General features: G+C 35.7%; 1 protein-coding gene across 3 annotated transcripts; it reads left to right on the forward strand.

Moving 5' to 3' along the window:
* The first annotated feature begins 2,417 nt into the window (after window positions 1-2,417).
* LOC138310963 (microfibril-associated glycoprotein 4-like) lies at window positions 2,418-14,178 on the forward strand. 3 transcript variants are annotated; one of them, XM_069252338.1, is made up of 6 exons: window positions 2,418-2,912; window positions 4,445-4,519; window positions 5,387-5,517; window positions 5,756-5,852; window positions 12,598-12,669; window positions 13,787-14,178. In XM_069252338.1, the coding sequence occupies exons 1-6, from the start codon at window positions 2,711-2,713 to the stop codon at window positions 14,047-14,049; spliced, it is 840 nt and encodes a 279-aa protein (XP_069108439.1). In that variant the 5' UTR covers window positions 2,418-2,710; the 3' UTR covers window positions 14,050-14,178. The 3 variants fall into 3 exon arrangements, with proteins under 3 accessions (XP_069108439.1, XP_069108440.1, XP_069108438.1); XM_069252337.1 differs by having other exon boundaries at window positions 2,433-2,912; window positions 12,598-12,762; XM_069252339.1 differs by lacking the exon at window positions 12,598-12,669 and having other exon boundaries at window positions 2,420-2,912.
* The last annotated feature ends 6,469 nt before the right edge of the window (window positions 14,179-20,647 follow it).

Below are 20,647 nucleotides of genomic sequence, written 5' to 3' on the forward strand. Positions count from 1 at the left end.
AGATAGTTATATAACATAATGTCATTTGTAGGAGAGGTGAGATAGATATAAACATAATGTATAGATATAGATAACATATTGTCATTTATAGGAGAGGTATGAGTAGATATATAACATAATGTAGGGTTGCCTCCCCTAAATCACCTAGTGTTGAGGTCTCATTTTTTGATATAAAACATAATGTCATGGTGTATGAGAGGTATTACGAATTTAACACAAGTCTGGTGTAGAGAGGTATAGGTAGTCCAGCAATGTCATGGTGTAGGAGAGAGTATGAGATAGATTGACAACAACAATGTCATGGTTATGAGGTTGAGATAGATATATAACATAATGTCATGGTTGTAGGAGCCGTATGAGATCGATATTCATAATTGTGGTTTCATGTTTGTAGGAGAGGTATGAGATGATTATATAACATAATTATGTTGGGGGTCACCTGATCTTTAACGGACAATTCTCATGGCAGATGGTATGAGATATGTCTGCTCCACATAATGTCAACTTGGATTGAGGAAACGTCATTATCATTCACGATGAATGTAGCCTTGATACGGTATCGAGTTGTATATAACATAATGTTCACTGCCATGAGCCAATTATCATTTCATAATCATTCATTTTACTGTCTGTTCAGCTACTTTACACATCACACATATTGATTGATTTTTACACATGGGATTTAAAGTGATTGTTACCATGACAATATCACATTTCTTTTAACATGCCGGTATGAGATTTTTCCCACAATTTCGTTTTCTTATGTTTAAATCCATTCAGAATTATATTTGCATTGCATTTTAGTTTTTTCAGTATTCGTGTCCTTTTACACAGATTCGGGTCTTTACTCTGATTTTACATATCTTATATTTTTGAGTTGAGTGGTGTTGGCTTTTCTTTCTGTTTGGACCTTTCATATGTCCAACTGCACACAGCATTAACTTTATTAACAGATGCTGTAGACTGGTCACGAAATTCCGTCGCCTGTTGGTTGGACAATGTTCGTAGGCCCTACAGAGTTTGACAGCCTTGTTGAGATCCAATGTTGAGATAGTCATCTCTCAGTAAAAGTTTTGCAATTTACCAGAAACTGAAAATAACGATTTTGTCACGTATCATGCGGTCTTTTTCACTGAAATTTTACAAGCACCCGCACGCGTTTTCAGTTCTGATTCTTCAGAAACTTATCAAAATGGCTCATGGTACACAGTGTTCCAGAAACGATGAGTTTCTAACAGTACCTCGTTTTTAGGGGTTATGAATAGTTCTTTAACAACTTGTAAAACCTTTTACACAACATTCGAGAGGTCATGCTGATTTTACGCTGTAGTCAGTATCACATAATCCCATGTAAGATTGTAATATATATAACAAATCCATACTTTAAATCTAAGCCCAGCACAGTTGATAAATAAACTGCCGTCCTGATCAGACAGAATAAGTAACACCGACTTTCCATTTGAATAGGGTGATGTTAATCATGATTATGAGGTAATTACTCGCGGGCGTCAGCCAGCCAAATCCCATCATGTACATTAAATATACTGAACTGGGCCCGGTGTTCAAAGCATGATTAGCTTAATCACATGATTAGTGAAATTCCATTTTTCATTTACTGCAAAACTTATGATTATATATTCACTAAACTCAGAACATAGGTAAAGAACAGAGCTCTTAAGATTTTTCTAAAATTTTGTAAAAGTCGTGGTTCTAGAAAATATTTTACCTTGATTTGAAAATTGTCGTTTAACTGTGATTTGCCTAATAGCCTTTTGAAAAACTGGGCCCAGGCCGATAGTTAAAGATGCTATACCTCTGACAAATGGTATTTTTCTCAAAAATAGGAGAAGACAAAAAAGTGTTTTACAAAAATTACTTACTTTACACCGTTGCCACCATTGAAAAGTTTGAGCTTCTAGTTTTACTTCATTAAAACAGAGACTTAGATATAATAGTATATCTAAGTCTCTGATTAAAAATAAAAAAAATATTAAAAATAATTGCGTCCCGAAAAACTACATGGCAGTATGTCACATATATATGAAATGAATTACTGATTGCATATATCCACCAAAATCAAAACGAATTATATTTTTGTTATGTTGATTAGACATATATATATTTGGTCTGTACTCGGCTGTGGAGCATCTTTAAAATGTACATATTTCAAATTTACATATGTAAAGATATGGTATTATAATACACTTATTTGTAATGGAGTATTATTATTTTGTTATCATTTGTACAAAGCTTCAGCACGTGCATTGAATATGACATCGGAACTAAATATACAGTATATACAGTGCAAAGTGCAAAACTTGATTTATATAATAATGAATATTTAAAACAAAGACACACCAACATATACACCCAAAACGTACAGACCGCTAGGTAAGTAGTGTATACAAAATTAATGTTCTTTGTAATGAATGTGTTCTACATTAAATATATTACAAGAGTATATATTGTTATTCATAGGATAATGTGAGTGTGTTGTATGAGTAATCGACACAAAGGAATTACGCGTACAGGTACAAATGAATACAGGTAATACATATGGGTAGATATCGTTTTCATATGTAAATCCTTGTGTTCACTGTGCTATGACGGCAATTTAAAGGGCGACATGTTAATACCGGGTAGAAATCCTTGTACATGTGTGTGTTTCGTGTGTTGATTTGTACTGTGTTGAAGAGTGCTTCGATTGGGCATGGCGATGTTTATTGGAATTTCTCTGGCAATCTTTGTCGCTTGTCTCAGTGGTGGTGTATTCATAATGGAGAAGCGAATAGGCAACCTTATTTCGGTGTATGAAGAGAACACAAAGGCTCATCAGCTTTCGGTGTCTGCAACAGAAAAACTGACAGAGGCCTACAACCAAGCTATAGCTGCAAGTGTTCAACAGAGTAATGGTGAGCTTTGAATTGTTGTTGTACTTTTGCATCTTTACAACAGAAGTGCCATCGTTGATTTCTAATTAGATATTACATTCAGTAAAAAAATATACTTGTTTCATGAATAGCTTCTGCATTTTATTTTCAAATATTGTGTTAAATTTCATTTTAAGCTGACTAATGACCAAGCAATATTTTAACCATTAAAGGAAGAAGATCTACTTTCGTTTTCCATTATCAAAGCACTGGAGTAGTTTTGGAAATCCTACTTGGTAGATTATCATCACCATCAGGCTATAGCTATAGCATGCGAATTATATGTGAACCTTTTGTTTTAAGATCAGTATAATTCATATCTCTGTAAAATAAAACAGTATCAACGATTTTTGTTATCACTTTGCTTATTTTAAAATTTGTCTTGGCAATTTCGGTCTGTAATCATATATGAGTATATGGCGAATGTAGTATAACGATGCCTTGAAATGGAAATTTAATTTAAAGATTTACGTGAAAGTAAGCTATATATAATTTGATAATTTGATTGACCAATGTGAATATGTCTTCAGGCAGTTGATTCAGGAACATCGTCTAAGAATTAAGCTCATATAGGAAGTTAGTTCATATCTAGGAAGTTGTTATTGAATCATTGCCTGACATAATTTTAGGAAATCATGACCTTTACGCCATTCCTGCTTCCTGGTATCGAATATATAAGAGACTCGATAAGATAATCTTTTAACACACTCTACACTCCATAGACACTCCGGACACAACATACACTACAAACATGACACACTTCACACCAGGACACCTCTGAAGATACCAACACTAGGAAGCATGGAAATAATTTTGTACATGTATTTTAGTAGACGGAGAAGTTATGATAATCATTGTAATTCCCGTCAGGATGTATAGGACTATATGGTCCTTTATCCACTGTACTAAGTATATATATGGAACCAAATAAAAACTATGCAACTGAAAGTCAACGCCTCCATCATCATTCAACTCTACAACTACATCGACATGAACATCACAAGCAACATCAAGCCTTCCAACTCCATGTAAAGAAAATGCATTTCATTATAGAATTTGATACAATTCAGCTCATACATTTCACATACGTGTAGTTCATACAATTCACACAGGTGTTGCTTATACAATTTACGTATGTTTCGTTCATACACTTCCATACATTTAAATCATACAATTCACATACATGCGTGTAGCAATAATTTATACGAATCAATTAATGGTTTAATAGATATCATATTGACATCACTTTGATTTGCTACTTTCATGTTCTGTATACACGATTGTTATTTATTTTCTGCTTAAACGAAACATGAACAATGTATAGAATTTTAATACTTTATAATAATTGTTTTATCAAAGCTAGATGGCGAGTGTTTATATGCAACACATGTTATCATGGTTTCTTGAAATTGAAAATTGAAATTTGAAAATTGAAATTGAAAATTGAAATTAACAACAGTGACACTAAAGGCAAGTTTTGTGATGCTATAACGATTCTACTTTCTATTTTACAGTTATCACGACAATCCAAGAACAGTTGCGTTCCATCAGCGAAACGTTGTCGGAAGTTAGCACAAATGTGAAAGGAGGTAAGTTCTTTTCATGATATGTGATAATTCCCCAAAATTTCAGATGATGTAAGTAGCATATTCATCATATCCTTCAAACCCGATTGTACAAAAGACATTTTTTCCACTTGAAAAAGAAACATAAAATGAAAAGACGAAGTATTTCATTCATTTGAAAAAGAAACTAAAGAAATAAGAATGCGCCATAGATACAAAGGGTTCGGGAAAGGATATATGGTAAGGGAGATACTAATCACACCCTTTCAATGGAAGAGAATAGATTCACTATAAACATACTATAATTCTTAAATTATCAATATTAATATATTGCATAACAATAATTTTTTTACAAACGTAGCTAACTGTTGATTATCCAATATATTATTTGAGTTACTGTAACTAGTAGTTATTTCGAAGTTCTGTTGTGTACCAAACTTTACCCAACAAGTGACAGCTGTTCATCCCTCTAAGCAAACTCGAGTTTGTTAATTTTCAAATTCTAAAATGACAATATCTGTTTATTTACATTGTACCATCCATATTTAGGAAAGCTAACCACCGCATTCTCTCTCATAATATCTTTCCGCCATAAAATATAGTGCCTAAATAAGAGCCAATATTATGTTGTTGCCTGTTATACGATAAACGCAATGCAGTTTAAAAGAAATTGCACAATAAAAAGTTGAGAATATCCGAATAGGAATCAATTAAGATTGGAAATGACCAAAAAGAGTCGCTGTAGGGTGTGTACATATAAACGATGACCTAAATCTATGGAGTTTATCACATGTTTTTTTTTCCAATTGTGAAGCCTGCATAGTTAAGGGATAAAAATCAATCTTGGCATCGCAATGGCTGTAATTTCCTCAACACAATTTTGTTTTGTAGGTTTGATAACAGATTGTCAGGATATTCAGCAAGCTAGACACATAGAAAGCGGAATATATACTATTAATGTAGCGAACCACGGTCTAATTAGTGTGTGGTGTGACCTGGATACAGATGGAGGAGGATGGACAGTAATGTATCAGACAATGGGATAATATATCTTCATGAATAGATATGCTGCCCAACTATGCAAAAAATGATCAAACTCAATATACGCAATTTTTGATGAATTTGATAATTTAAAAATATGAAAAACAATTAACATCACGTCATTCACGTCTGGCATTTTCTCATATATTATTAAAAGACCCAGTAGATATTGAATGACTGACTAAATACTTATTAAACTGCTTTTCCGTTTATCTATAGGTATTTCAGAGACGAATGGATGGTTCAATAGACTTTTACAGAAAGTGGGCAGAATATCAAATGGGATTTGGAAATCTTGACGGGGAGTTTTGGCTAGGTACGTTGTATATTTACGTAACAAACTTGTAAGCATCCTCGATACTCCGGGGTTACTTTCACTGACGTTAAATCAAACCCTGGACTATCTATGTCATAGCAAAACAGAAGGAAACATAACTCACAGGTTATATAGTCCTTTGATGTACAACAAACAAATCGTATAATGGTACACTGTGGTTGACTTTGTGACTTTGAAGTTTGGCGTCGCTCTCTCTCTGAAATCATCAATGTATTTGCAGGCCTGTGATTTGTCATTTTTTCTCCTGTGCTGCCTCCAGTGGTACTATCAGATAGTCCAGGGGTGAATACAACGTCAGTGATAATAACCCCTGAGATTTCGAGGATGAGTTGTAAGATGAATCATTTACTGCCGTTGAACCTTACCTGTGAACGACGAAAGTACTAAACTACTGTAGCGAGTGTACATTGTATTGAATGAAGTGACGCCACAAGATATTCGCGTCCCACTCACCCTAAGGTTGCGATGATTGGCTGAACTTGAAGTAGGCGGAATTAAAAATGATTGAAGTCTCATTTGCTGAAGATCAAACGTCAGCTGAACGTTGTGGCTAAATTTCTAACCCGTCTACCTTTAGCGACTATAAAAACCACATTTCTAGCACATCTTCATAAAAAACAGCTACTACCGCTGAAATGAGCGATAATTGTCCTTTTAAAATCATCCTACACACATATACATAGTCCCGTCACTAAGTATTACCAGTCCCCTTTGCAAAAACATTTCTCTAGATTTTTGACTAAAGTTCATGTCTTCAGCTTGTAAAATATGCATGAGTGAGGCCAAAACTATGATTAAACGTATTGATCATAAACCTTAGTGATAATATATATTTTATGTGTAATTCAGCTTATCTGCTTGTAGAATGGAGAGTTTTGAAATCAACTTGATTTCATTTGCCTAAAACACAAATCTTTTAACCAAATTTATTTTAGCTCTGGACTTTTGTTGACAACAAGTTCCATTTCCTTTTAACAGTAATTAATCATATTTATCATGATCATACAGATTATTTTATTCACTAAATGATATGTCACAAAACAAAATTACCGGCAATATCTAAAACTTATAAAAATATCAAAATTTCATGACGAGTATATATATATATATATATATTCATGCGGATTTTATTCTGTATTGCATTTAACACATACATTGTAATTTGTACCAGTTTATTACAGAAATCCTGACGGTTTTGGATTTGTAATCGTAAATTTATATTCAGGTCAAATTTGAGAGGTATTAAAATTTAAACACCCCCCGCGTCTTAATTATCCTTGTGTCACAGACATTCGCGTACAATTAAAAGGTGTTATAGACCTATGTATGTGACAAAATTATAACCTTTCAGTTTGATAGGCAAAATATACCAAAAACACCAGAGATGTAAAATGAAGATTTCTACATGTACGTACAGTGCTACGAGTCGTACATTATAAGTGTGTGTATCTCCAAACTTGAACTGTATGCAGGGTAGATTTTATGTATAGATTATGAGTTTCCTGACCTTCCCAATTTCATATTGTCTATAATGAAAACTAAGCCATGTACTACTTAATAAAGAAAATAACACCAACGATAATTTGGTCAATCTTAGAATATCATAATTGTTTATGTTGACATATCATCGGTCCTCGCGGATACATGTATACGTATGAAGGCCCCGTCCATCTTGTAAACGAACCATCCATTGAGAATACGTTTTGTCTTTAATCATGTACTATTGATACTTGTCGCAATTGTGTTACACTTTCAGCGTTCACAGATAGGGTTCACCGGCAAAAAACATGGTTATACATGATGTAGAATTAATGATATAAAATACAAGTGTACAAAGATGATAATAAAAACACATAATATACTCTTCGGCGAGCGCAGGCCGATGGACTATCCAGTAAGACTGTCATAAAAATTCGACATTAGTTTAGTTCACTCTTACGGAATTACTTCCTTGTCTCCTATCTACTACTTCAAGTAATCCTTTATACCTTTGTAAGTATCCACTTTTACCTTATACAACTGTTGACATTAGATATTTGATCCACATTACATGAATGTCTCGCCTATTAGGAATGTCAAAGAGGTCTGATAAGCGATGTTAAAATTGTTGTCATGGTATAGTATAGAGACCTTATCCTTAAAACAATGTAGCTACCTTCACCTTGCGCAGGTCATATCAGATGAGTAATAATCTTTTGTTACTAGAATAGAATATAGGAATAATTATTAGAATACGTATATCAAGGATACGAACATCTGAATTTCAGCCTCGTTGAAGTCTTGATTTCATTTGCCTAAAACATAAATCTTTTAATCAAATTTATTTTAGCTCTGGACTTTTGTTGGCAACAAGTTCCATTTCCTTTTAACAGTAATTAATCATATTTATCATGATCATACAGATTATTTTATTCACAAAATGATATGTCACAAAACAAAATTACCGGCAATATCTAAAACTTATAAAAATATCAAAATTTCATGACGAGTATATATATATATATATATATTCATGCGGATTTTATTCTGTATTGCATTTAACACATACATTGTAATTTGTACCAGTTTATTACAGAAATCCTGACGGTTTTTGATTTGTAATCGTAAATTTATATTCAGGTCAAATTTGAGAGGTATTAAAATTTAAACACCCCCGCGTCTTAATTATCCTTGTGTCACAAACATTCGCGTACAATTAAAAGATGTTATAGACCTATGTATGTGACAAAATTATAACCTTTCAGTTTGATAGGCAAAATATACCAAAAACACCAGCGATGTAAGATGAAGATTTCTACATGTACGTACAGTGCTACGAGTCGTACATTATATGTGTGTGTATCTTCAAACTTGAACTGTATGCAGGGTAGATTTTATGTATAGATTATGAGTTTCCTGACCTTCCCAAATTCATATTGTCTATAATGAAAACTAAGCCAGGTACTACTTAATAAAGAAAATAACACCAACGATAATTTGATCAATCTTAGAATATCATAATTGTTTATGTTGACATATCATCGGTCCTCGCGGATACATGTATACGTATGAAGGCCCCGTCCATCTTGTAAACGAACCATCCATTGAGAATACGTTTTGTCTTTAATCATGTACTATCGATACTTGTCGCAATTGTGTTACACTTTCAGCGTTCACAGATAGGGTTCACCGGCAAAAAACATGGTTATACATGATGTAGAATTAATGATATAAAATACAAGTGTACAAAGATGATAATAAAAACACGCAGTATACTCTTCGGCGAGCGCAGGCCGATGGACTATCCAGTAAGACTGTCATAAAAATCGACATTAGTTTAGTTCACTCTTACGGAATTACTTCCTTGTCTCCTATTTACTACTTCAAGTAATCCTTCATACCTTTGTAAGTATCCACTTTTACCTTACACAACTGTTGACATTAGATATTTGATCCATCTTACATGAATGTCTCGCCTATTAGGAATGTCAAAGAGGTCTGATAAGCGATGTTAAAATTGTTGTCATGGTATAGTATAGAGACCTTATCCTTAAAACAATGTAGCTACATTCACCTTGCGCAGGTCATATCAGATGAGTAATAATCTTTTGTTACTAGAATAGAATGTAGGAATAATTATTAGAATACGTATATCAAGGATACGAACATCTGAATTTCAGCCTCGTTGAAGTCTTGATTTCATTTGCCTAAAACATAAATCTTTTAATCAAATTTATTTTAGCTCTGGACTTTTGTTGACAACAAGTTCCATTTCCTTTTAACAGTAATTAATCATATTTATCATGATCATACAGATTATTTTATTCACTAAATGATATGTCACAAAACAAAATTACCGGCAATATCTAAAACTTATAAAAATATCAAAATTTCATGACGAGTATATATATATATATATATATTCATGCGGATTTTATTCTGTATTGCATTTAACACATACATTGTAATTTGTACCAGTTTATTACAGAAATCCTGACGGTTTTTAATTTGCAATCGTAAATTTATATTCAGGTCAAATTTGAGAGGTATTAAAATTTAAACACCCCCCGCGTCTTAATTATCCTTGTGTCACAGACATTCGCGTACAATTAAAAGGTGTTATAGACCTATGTATGTGACAAAATTATAACCTTTCAGTTTGATAGGCAAAATATACCAAAAACACCAGAGATGTAAAATGAAGATTTCTACATGTACGTACAGTGCTACGAGTCGTACATTATAAGTGTGTGTATCTCCAAACTTGAACTGTATGCAGGGTAGATTTTATGTATAGATTATGAGTTTCCTGACCTTCCCAATTTCATATTGTCTATAATGAAAACTAAGCCATGTACTACTTAATAAAGAAAATAACACCAACGATAATTTGGTCAATCTTAGAATATCATAATTGTTTATGTTGACATATCATCGGTCCTCGCGGATACATGTATACGTATGAAGGCCCCGTCCATCTTGTAAACGAACCATCCATTGAGAATACGTTTTGTCTTTAATCATGTACTATTGATACTTGTCGCAATTGTGTTACACTTTCAGCGTTCACAGATAGGGTTCACCGGCAAAAAACATGGTTATACATGATGTAGAATTAATGATATAAAATACAAGTGTACAAAGATGATAATAAAAACACATAATATACTCTTCGGCGAGCGCAGGCCGATGGACTATCCAGTAAGACTGTCATAAAAATTCGACATTAGTTTAGTTCACTCTTACGGAATTACTTCCTTGTCTCCTATCTACTACTTCAAGTAATCCTTTATACCTTTGTAAGTATCCACTTTTACCTTATACAACTGTTGACATTAGATATTTGATCCACATTACATGAATGTCTCGCCTATTAGGAATGTCAAAGAGGTCTGATAAGCGATGTTAAAATTGTTGTCATGGTATAGTATAGAGACCTTATCCTTAAAACAATGTAGCTACCTTCACCTTGCGCAGGTCATATCAGATGAGTAATAATCTTTTATTACTAGAATAGAATATAGGAATAATTATTAGAATACGTATATCAAGGATACGAACCTCTGAAGTTCAGCCTCGTTGAAGTCTCGTTTCGACATAGATCAAGGAAGTTTTGAAATTTTCAAATGAAATTTATCAATACCTGTAGCAAGTAGTCATTTGAAAATTTTGTCGAAATATCAGACCTCTATTTTTTGTAGAATTTTTATACAGGATTTTAAGAAATGGGACATTTGGCAACTATTTTGAGAATGTGTTTTCCTTCGCTTTGAGTAGAGCCAATTGTTTACTATTTTCACTTTAGTTGTTTTTATTTAAATCATCACTGTGACTGCAATATCACCTGTATCGAGCTAATTGTTGCTGTAAATCGTTACTGTTTATTGTAATTGAGATATCAGACAATACTCTGTGAAATAACACACTTTTGTCGCTTTATTTTTACATTTTAAAGTTATTTGAGATCTTTTATATTTTATTCTAAAATATTGAAAAAAAACGTGGCAAAAAAGTAAGCACACGGACCCTCCATTTTTCATCCTGGTTTAGCAAAAACAAACTTTCCACATTGATATGCAAAATATTTGTATACGTTCAACACTAGAATTTTTCTTTAAGGTATTGTTTCTGATAAAAACGGCTAGAAATGTTCATTTTGAAACTGAAAATTAAAGGGTATGGGGTAGTATATGTTGGAATTCTGCTTTAATGTATCGTGTATATGGCCAAAAGCGGCAAAATGCCCATAAAATCCCAATATTTTTTCAAATAGGTGTGTTTGACTGGCAATAGCTCAAAAACAAACACATTTTCTTTCATTTTCTTTTATGGTTGCACTCACAATATGAGAGAAAAGTTTATTACAGGAGAACTGTCATTTTTAGAGGTGTACATCCTTAATTCAATTGTAGTTCAATTTCGACTAGTGTTTAGAGGTCACGGGTTCGAACCCCGATCCAGCCACGACATATTTACCTTTCTGGTTACGCACGTGTTTGGTCATCCTCGATACTCCAGGAGTTCCGATCACTTACGATCTCTACACCCCTGGACTATCTCATAGTAAAACTGAAGGCAGCTAAGCGGAAAACATCTGAACCAATCACAGGCCCACAAAGATTTCCTTTGAAGACTACAGAGAGAGCGACGCCCAACTTCAAAGCCCCTGTGAGGAAGGCTCTGGGTTCTGTCCCCTGGCCGAGACACACCAAAGTCTGTAAAAGTGGTAGTTTCTGCTCCTGCTTAGCGCTCAGCAAAAAGGGAGTGGGACGACTGGTTCACCCGTTGTCAGTATAATGTGACCGGGTGGGGTGTGTTGCTTGGTGTCTTCAGCGGCATGCTTCAGTGATATAGCACTATAAAAAGGGCAACAGTTCCACTATACAAGAAGACACAACATGAATATACCGCAGTCTCCCGAAACACGCACCTCGCACAACATACACGCAACACACCGCATACATGGGAGGCCGTCCTTACATGACCATAGCTGTTAATAGGACGTTAATTAATCAAACAAACAAACAAATCAAAGCCACACAGTCAGCCACAGTGTACCGTTTTACGGCTCTTTTGATGTATATCAAAGGACTAAATTACCTGTTCTGTTATGTTGCCTCCAGTTTTACTATAGGATAGTCCAGGGATGTAAAGATCGTAAGTGATCGGAACCCCTGGAGTATCGAGGATGGTGTTTGGTAACAAGTTTGCTGTACGATATGAACTGAGTTACATTTTCTGACAGGTAATCAAGCGCTTCACTTCCTAACGTCCCAAGGTGGCTACGAACTAAGGATAGACATGGAAGATTTTGACGGTAACCGCCGGTTTTGCATTTATAAGTTTTTCCATGTTGGCGGACTCAGTACGAATTATAAGCTATCCATAGCCTACTACAGCGGTGACGCCGGTAACACAGTTTTACTATTATTATTATCTGATTTTGTTTTTACTTGTTTAATATATTTTCACCCTTTAATTGAAATTTAAAAAGAAATTTTTCAAAAAAAAAAAAAAAAAAAAAAAAAATCCGTTTGATAAATAGATGTGGTATCATTTTGTCAAATTATCATAAATTGTCTCTGTTGCGCATCAGTGATTTCATTTATTTAAAATTTTAAGTATAAACTAATAAATAAGTATTTTAGTGATATTTTCAAGGCAGGATCTATGATAAACCTAATTTAAAGTCATATATAAAAATGTATAAAATGCTGCGTTATTTTTAAAGGTATATCAATAGAAAGAAGATGGCTCATCGAATTGATTGATTTCACAAAAAGCAAAATCAAAATACCGTATAGCCGGCCGGTTATTTACATGGATAAAAAAATTGCGATTATAACTTATTAAGAGAAAATGAACTTTTAACGGTTTTAAATTTTCTCGATCAGGCTTTCAGGGTATATAAAATTCATTAATTTCTCAATATTTCGCTGAAAAAAAATTCCGCAATCATAACAATGTCACGCGAAATCGCAAAAAATGTAATCCTCGCGAAAATAACCGGCTATACGGTAAAACAATAGGCGGAAAGTTTAAAGATGCTCCACAGCTGACAATTGGTATTTTTTCGCTATCAAAAACAGGAGCAGATGATTTAGTATTTTTTTCTTCAATTACAAAAGTTACTTACTTTACACCATTACCACCATTGAAAAGTTCGAGCTCCTAATTTTACTTCAAACTAAAAACATAGAAAATAATTAATTGCATCCCGAAAAAGTCCGTGGCACTATATCCTATATGGAATGAAGTACTGATTGCGCATACACCAAAGGCAAAATAAATTATTTTATATTATTTTTTGTGTTAATTAGACAGATATATACATGTATGATTAAACACCAATTATTGTTCAAATGATGAATGTCATTTATGCTCTGTCGGCGGTGGACCAGCTATTCAAATACTTACAACATTTATCTTTTCAGGCAATTCTTTGAGTAGACATAATGGCAGACCATTTTCTACGTATGATGCAGACCATGATTCACATAAAGCGAACTGTGCTGCTGTACATAGAGGAGCATGGTGGTATGAAGGTTGTCACGAATCTAACCTGAACGGAGTGTATCTGAATGGAAACAATAAGGAATATGCTGACGGGGTTGTTTGGTTTCATTGGCGCGGATATTATTATTCACTGAAAAGTTCGAAAATGATGGTACGAAGGATAGGCAGAAAGCGCACATAATGGTCTTATGTAGTCCGCTAAACCTGCCTATTTAGTAGGCTTTTTTCATATATATTAGGGAAAAAACAACAACAAAAACCCCAATAATATAGGCATGTTTAAGCGGACTATGTGTTATGACAAGTAAGGATAAGTAATAAGGAGACACCACACATAGTGTACATTATGGTACGGGGGTAAAGAAGGAGACACCGCACATAGTGTACATTATGGTACGGGGGTAAAGAAGGAGACACCGCACATAGTGTACATTATGGTACGGGGGTAAAGAAGGAGACACCGCACATAGTGTACATTATGGTACGGGGGGTAAAGAAGGAGACACCACACATAGTGTACATTATGGTACGGGGGGTAAAGAAGGAGACACCACACATAGTGTACATTATGGTACGGGGGTAAAGAAGGAGACACCACACATAGTGTACATTATGGTACGGGGGTAAAGAAGGAGACACCACCACATAGTGTACAATTATGGTACGGGGGGTAAAGAAGGAGACACCACACATAGTGTACATTATGGTACGGGGGTAAAGAAGGAGACACCACACATAGTGTACATTATGGTACGGGGGTAAAGAAGGAGACACCGCACATAGTGTACATTATGGTACGGGGGTAAAGAAGGAGACACCACACATAGTGTACATTATGGTACGGGGGTAAAGAAGGAGACACCGCACATAGTGTACATTATGGTACGGGGGTAAAGAAGGAGACACCACACATAGTGTACATTATGGTACGGGGGTAAAGAAGGAGACACCGCACATAGTGTACATTATGGTACGGGGGTAAAGAAGGAGACACCGCACATAGTGTACATTATGGTACGGGGGTAAAGAAGGAGACACCACACATAGTGTACATTATGGTACGGGGGTAAAGAAGGAGACACCGCACATAGTGTACATTATGGTACGGGGGTAAAGAAGGAGACACCACACATAGTGTACATTATGGTACGGGGGTAAAGAGGAGACACCGCACATAGTGTACATTATGGTACGGGGGTAAAGAAGGAGACACCACACATAGTGTACATTATGGTACGGGGGTAAAGAAGGAGACACCACACATAGTGTACATTATGGTACGGGGGTAAAGAAGGAGACACCACACATAGTGTACATTATGGTACGGGGGTAAAGAAGGAGACACCACACATAGTGTACATTATGGTACGGGGGTAAAGAAGGAGACACCACACATAGTGTACATTATGGTACGGGGGTAAAGAAGGAGACACCACACATAGTGTACATTATGGTACGGGGGTAAAGAAGGAGACACCGCACATAGTGTACATTATGGTACGGGGGTAAAGAAGGAGACACCGCACATAGTGTACATTATGGTACGGGGGTAAAGAAGGAGACACCGCACATAGTGTACATTATGGTACGGGGGTAAAGAAGGAGACACCCACATAGTGTACATTATGGTACGGGGGTAAAGAAGGAGACACCACACATAGTGTACATTATGGTACGGGGGTAAAGAAGGAGACACCACACATAGTGTACATTATGGTACGGGGGTATAAAGAAGGAGACACCACACATAGTGTACATTATGGTACGGGGGTAAAGAAGGAGACACCACACATAGTGTACATTATGGTACGGGGGTAAAGAAGGAGACACCACACATAGTGTACATTATGGTACGGGGGTAAAGAAGGAGACACCACACATAGTGTACATTATGGTACGGGGGTAAAGAAGGAGACACCACACATAGTGTACATTATGGTACGGGGGTAAAGAAGGAGACACCACACATAGTGTACATTATGGTACGGGGGTAAAGAAGGAGACACCACACATAGTGTACATTATGGTACGGGGGGTAAAGAAGGAGACACCACACATAGTGTACATTATGGTACGGGGGATAAAGAAGGAGACACCACACATAGTGTACATTATGGTACGGGGGTAAAGAAGGAGACACCACACATAGTGTACATTATGGTACGGGGGTAAAGAAGGAGACACCACACATAGTGTACATTATGGTACGGGGGTAAAGAAGGAGACACCACACATAGTGTACATTATGGTACGGGGGTAAAGAAGGAGACACCACACATAGTGTACATTATGGTACGGGGGGTAAAGAAGGAGACACCACACATAGTGTACATTATGGTACGGGGGTAAAGAAGGAGACACCACACATAGTGTACATTATGGTACGGGGGGTAAAGAAGGAGACACCACACATAGTGTACATTATGGTACGGGGGTAAAGAAGGAGACACCACACATAGTGTACATTATGGTACGGGGGTAAAATAAGGAGACACCACACATAGTGTACATTATGGTACGGGGGATAAAGAAGGAGACACCACACATAGTGTACATTATGGTACGGGGGTAAAGAAGGAGACACCACACATAGTGTACATTATGGTACGGGGGGTAAAGAAGGAGACACCACACATAGTGTACATTATGGTACGGGGGTAAAGAAGGAGACACCACACATAGTGTACATTATGGTACGGGGGTAAAGAAGGAGACACCACACATAGTGTACATTATGGTACGGGGGTAAAGAAGGAGACACCACACATAGTGTACATTATGGTACGGGGGTTAAAGAAGGAGACACCACACATAGTGTACATTATGGTACGGGGGTAAAGAAGGAGACACCACATATAGTGTACATTATGGTACGGGGGTAAAGAAGGAGACACCACACATAGTGTACATTATGGTACGGGGGTTAAAGAAGGAGACACCACACATAGTGTACATTATGGTACGGGGGAGAAGGAGAACACATATGTGTACATTATGGTACGGGAGTAAGTAGGGAGAAACGCATATAGTGTTTTATGGTAGGGGAGTAAGTAGGGAGAAACCGCACATAGTGTTTTTGATGGTACAGGGAGAACGCATGGGAGAAAGCAGGGAGAAACCGCATATAGTGTTTTATGATGAGGAAAGAAAGTAGGGAGAAACCGCACACAGTGTCTAGAACCGCACGTAGTGTCTTTATGGTACGGGGGTAAGTAGGGAGAAACCGCACATAGTGTCTTTATGGTACGGGGGTAAGTAGGGAGAAACCGCACATAGTGTTTATCGTACGGGGGTAAGTAGGGAGATCACATTAAGAATGGTCCTGGTTTGGTTTACTGTGGAGATTCCATCTTATTTTGAATTCTATTTATAAACGTAATTTTAGTTTGTGATATTACGATGTTCTAGGGCTGAAGCTGGTATATTAGTCGGGATTAAAATACTATAAACCAATTTTATTTCGAGTGCGATTTACTTTTGCGAATTTTGCGGTAAATTAGAAGTAGTTTTTATAAGATCAACTTTAAATTGTAGAAATTGACATCCATATGGTGGATGCTAATGTCATCCTTGATACTCCAGGGGTTCCGATCACTTGTGATCTTTACACCCATGGACTATTTCATAGTAAAATTGAAGGCAGCTCAGAGGGGAAAAATTAAACCTATCACATGCCAGCAAAAATCCTATGAAGACTACAGAGAGAGCGACGCCCAACTTCAAAGCCACACAGCCAAGCACAGTGTACCGTAATACGGTTCTTTTGATGTGCATCTCAAAGGGTTAAATTACCTGGTTCTGTTGCCTCCAGTTTTACTATGAGATAGTCCAGGGGTGTAGAGATAGTAATTGATCGGAACCCCTGGATATCGAGGGTGTACTGCTTTATACTCATTGATAAACGACACGAGTCAGTTATGATGTAAATGAAGAACAGCGTTACCTCAGAATAACCAAAATGATATTAATAAAAGTAAAATACAGCACATGAAGATATTATTGTTAAATATTGTTTCATCACCACTATCATTTATGTAAGAAATATTCGTAATTTGAAACAAGTCCAGCATCAGTTATTTCAAGTTTCTGTTGTTGAATGTACTGTGGATGAAATAAGATCGGACCTTTTGAACTGAAATTTGTAGCTTTTAGAACATCTTCAGGATGTTATAAATATAAAATATCAACTTTTTTGTTTTACGTCGATTGGGAAACAAGTTTTATAACTTACATGCAAATCACTTTCGATGGCCTGGTTGTAAGCGCGCGAGGTGTCTTAAAGTGGGAGGAAACCTGACTGCCCGAAGAAAATCCACGTTTTCGAGCAGATGGCCATGACCTTTTCACGTCCGTACCTGTGATCAAACCCCGGCCGGCTAGGTGAAAGGTGAGTGGCATAACCACTACACCACCCGATCATCTAGGATATATATATTTGGATCCGTTCATGGCTCTTTGTTTGTTTGTTTACCATATTTCATATAATAAAAGCTTGGCTTGATTCTCAATATGGTTTTCTTATCAATGTATTATTGTGGTTATATCACGGTTTTATTGTCGTAACGTTATTTTCAAATTGTAACGAATAAGTAAAATTGCTTACACGTCTGTCCTGAAAAACAATAAAAGGCTTTAAGCAAAGTCGACAGACGTAAAGTCTACAATGTTTTTGAACGATTTCTTTAGAGATTCTTCATTGACTTGGCGATGATTATGAATTATATTTCTTATCGTATTTTTAATCGTAAAACATTTCAGTAGATAAAATACATGTCTCAACATTTTTCGCACACTGCCTTCACTTTTACTATGACAACTATGGATTTGACGACAGTAATAGTAACCCCTGGATTTTGGAGGATGACAATTCCTTTATAAGGAGGGAAACCTACATTATTCTACTGCTTGAGTACCCAGATATACGCCGAAAAAGAAACACAAATCATCTATGGAATTATGGTTATAGAAACAAGGATATAATACAGTAAACGCTCTTATCTTACCGCAATCAAATTTTAACACCAACCTGATCTTGAAAAATAATTGGCGAAATAATGAATTCGCGCGGTCAGCTTGAGGACTATATTTATTATCTTCCTGAAATTATAACTAGCGAGTCTTTGTGCAGTATTTCTGTCGAGTAAAGCGCTGAAATAGAAGTACCGCTGAAAAAGGTATGTCTACAGTATCTGTTACCGACAGTGAAATTGGTCACTGAATCGTCCACCTGATCATTTAGATTTCCCGAGGAACCATCCTCGATTTTCCAGGGGTTATTATCACTGCGTCGTTATATCTACCCTGAACTGACAAAGTCCAGAGGTAATATAACGACAGCGATGATAACCCCTGAAATATCGACGATGCAGATCAAACTGTGCCTCTCTGTTACCGAGCATGTTTGTGAACATATCAGAACAATATGTGACTTCTTTTCAAGTTCCATCAGTAATAATTTTATATCGGAAAATGTAATGTGTACAAAAATTGACAAATACAATAAAATCCCTTTAACTAAACAAATGCACATTTTACATTAGTAAAACACATTAAACTCGTACAGAAGGGAATCCATATGGTTTCTTTTTGTAATATTTTTATTGTGATAACCATTTAAGCAATCATGTAACTCTTTTTTTTAACTTCATCGGGGTAAGAAAGAAATTTTGTTTGCAAACTGTGTAAATTCGCGTAGCGGATTCCCACAAAAGTTTGCAAACAAAATGTATTTTATAACCCGATGAAGTTAAAAAATAGTTGCATCAATGGTTATAATTAATTATAACAAAATGCGTTTAAACGAACATTCCATTGATTTTCCAATAGATTATTTTTTCTAAATCAATACGCAACGTCGACGTCTCTATTGTGACGTCATGATAACGTCAGGGTTTCGCACCATTCTGCCAGTCAGAAAGTCGTATTTAGTATGAAAACAAAAAAATAAATTATATGACGATCCAGAGGAGGATGTCACACGCTTTGCATAGCCTTTGACCTCAGATATGTTTGTCAACAGATAAATATTGATGCATAACCATCTTATTTCCATCCGACTTTTGACGAGTGTTTACTGTAAATCTTGAAATCCTCTACAAATCATAATCTTAGGTTCGTCATATGGAAAGAGTAAGCGAGTTACATGTGGAAAGCCAATTTCTCGAATATGTCTCTGTATTTGGCAAGCAAATATGTTTGCATAATTCTATACAAAGCACACTACACAGGTAAATTATCGTTTCAGAGGCATCTGCGAGGATTCGTTTTTTATTTGTATTAATCGTATATTTAAATGTACATTCGTCAGTATGCAGTACATAGTACGGCCGATGTAATCCATTATTTTTATTTTCAAAGTCAAAGCTGCGATAAAGGTGAATATTGTTAAACAAACTAAAAGATTGCACCCCGTACAGAATAACTCTCCTCTATCGGTCAGACTTACCAGATCGCAATCCTCACACAGGATATATTTAGACACGCACATTTACGTGTTCTATTTATATATATTTTTGAATATGCTTTTTGTCAAAACTGAATATTTCAACAAAGCTAAGTGAAGAAAAGTCATTAAAATTTTTAATGTTAATGAGGGATTTGGATTGAATTTTAAAGTCACACAATAGCCAGACAGAAGGAAAAGATAGTGTACGCTCTTATCAGTATGTCAGCCGAAAACTAAGGTTCGAGGCCCGGATACATTACATTACATTACATTTTCTTGGTCTTTTATAGATAACGCTCAGACTTATTTATGACGAGAAATGAGGTTATCTCGT

The sequence above is a fragment of the Argopecten irradians genome, chromosome 16 (assembly GCF_041381155.1).
Source record: "Argopecten irradians isolate NY chromosome 16, Ai_NY, whole genome shotgun sequence".
In the NCBI taxonomy this organism is placed as follows: domain Eukaryota; kingdom Metazoa; phylum Mollusca; class Bivalvia; order Pectinida; family Pectinidae; genus Argopecten; species Argopecten irradians.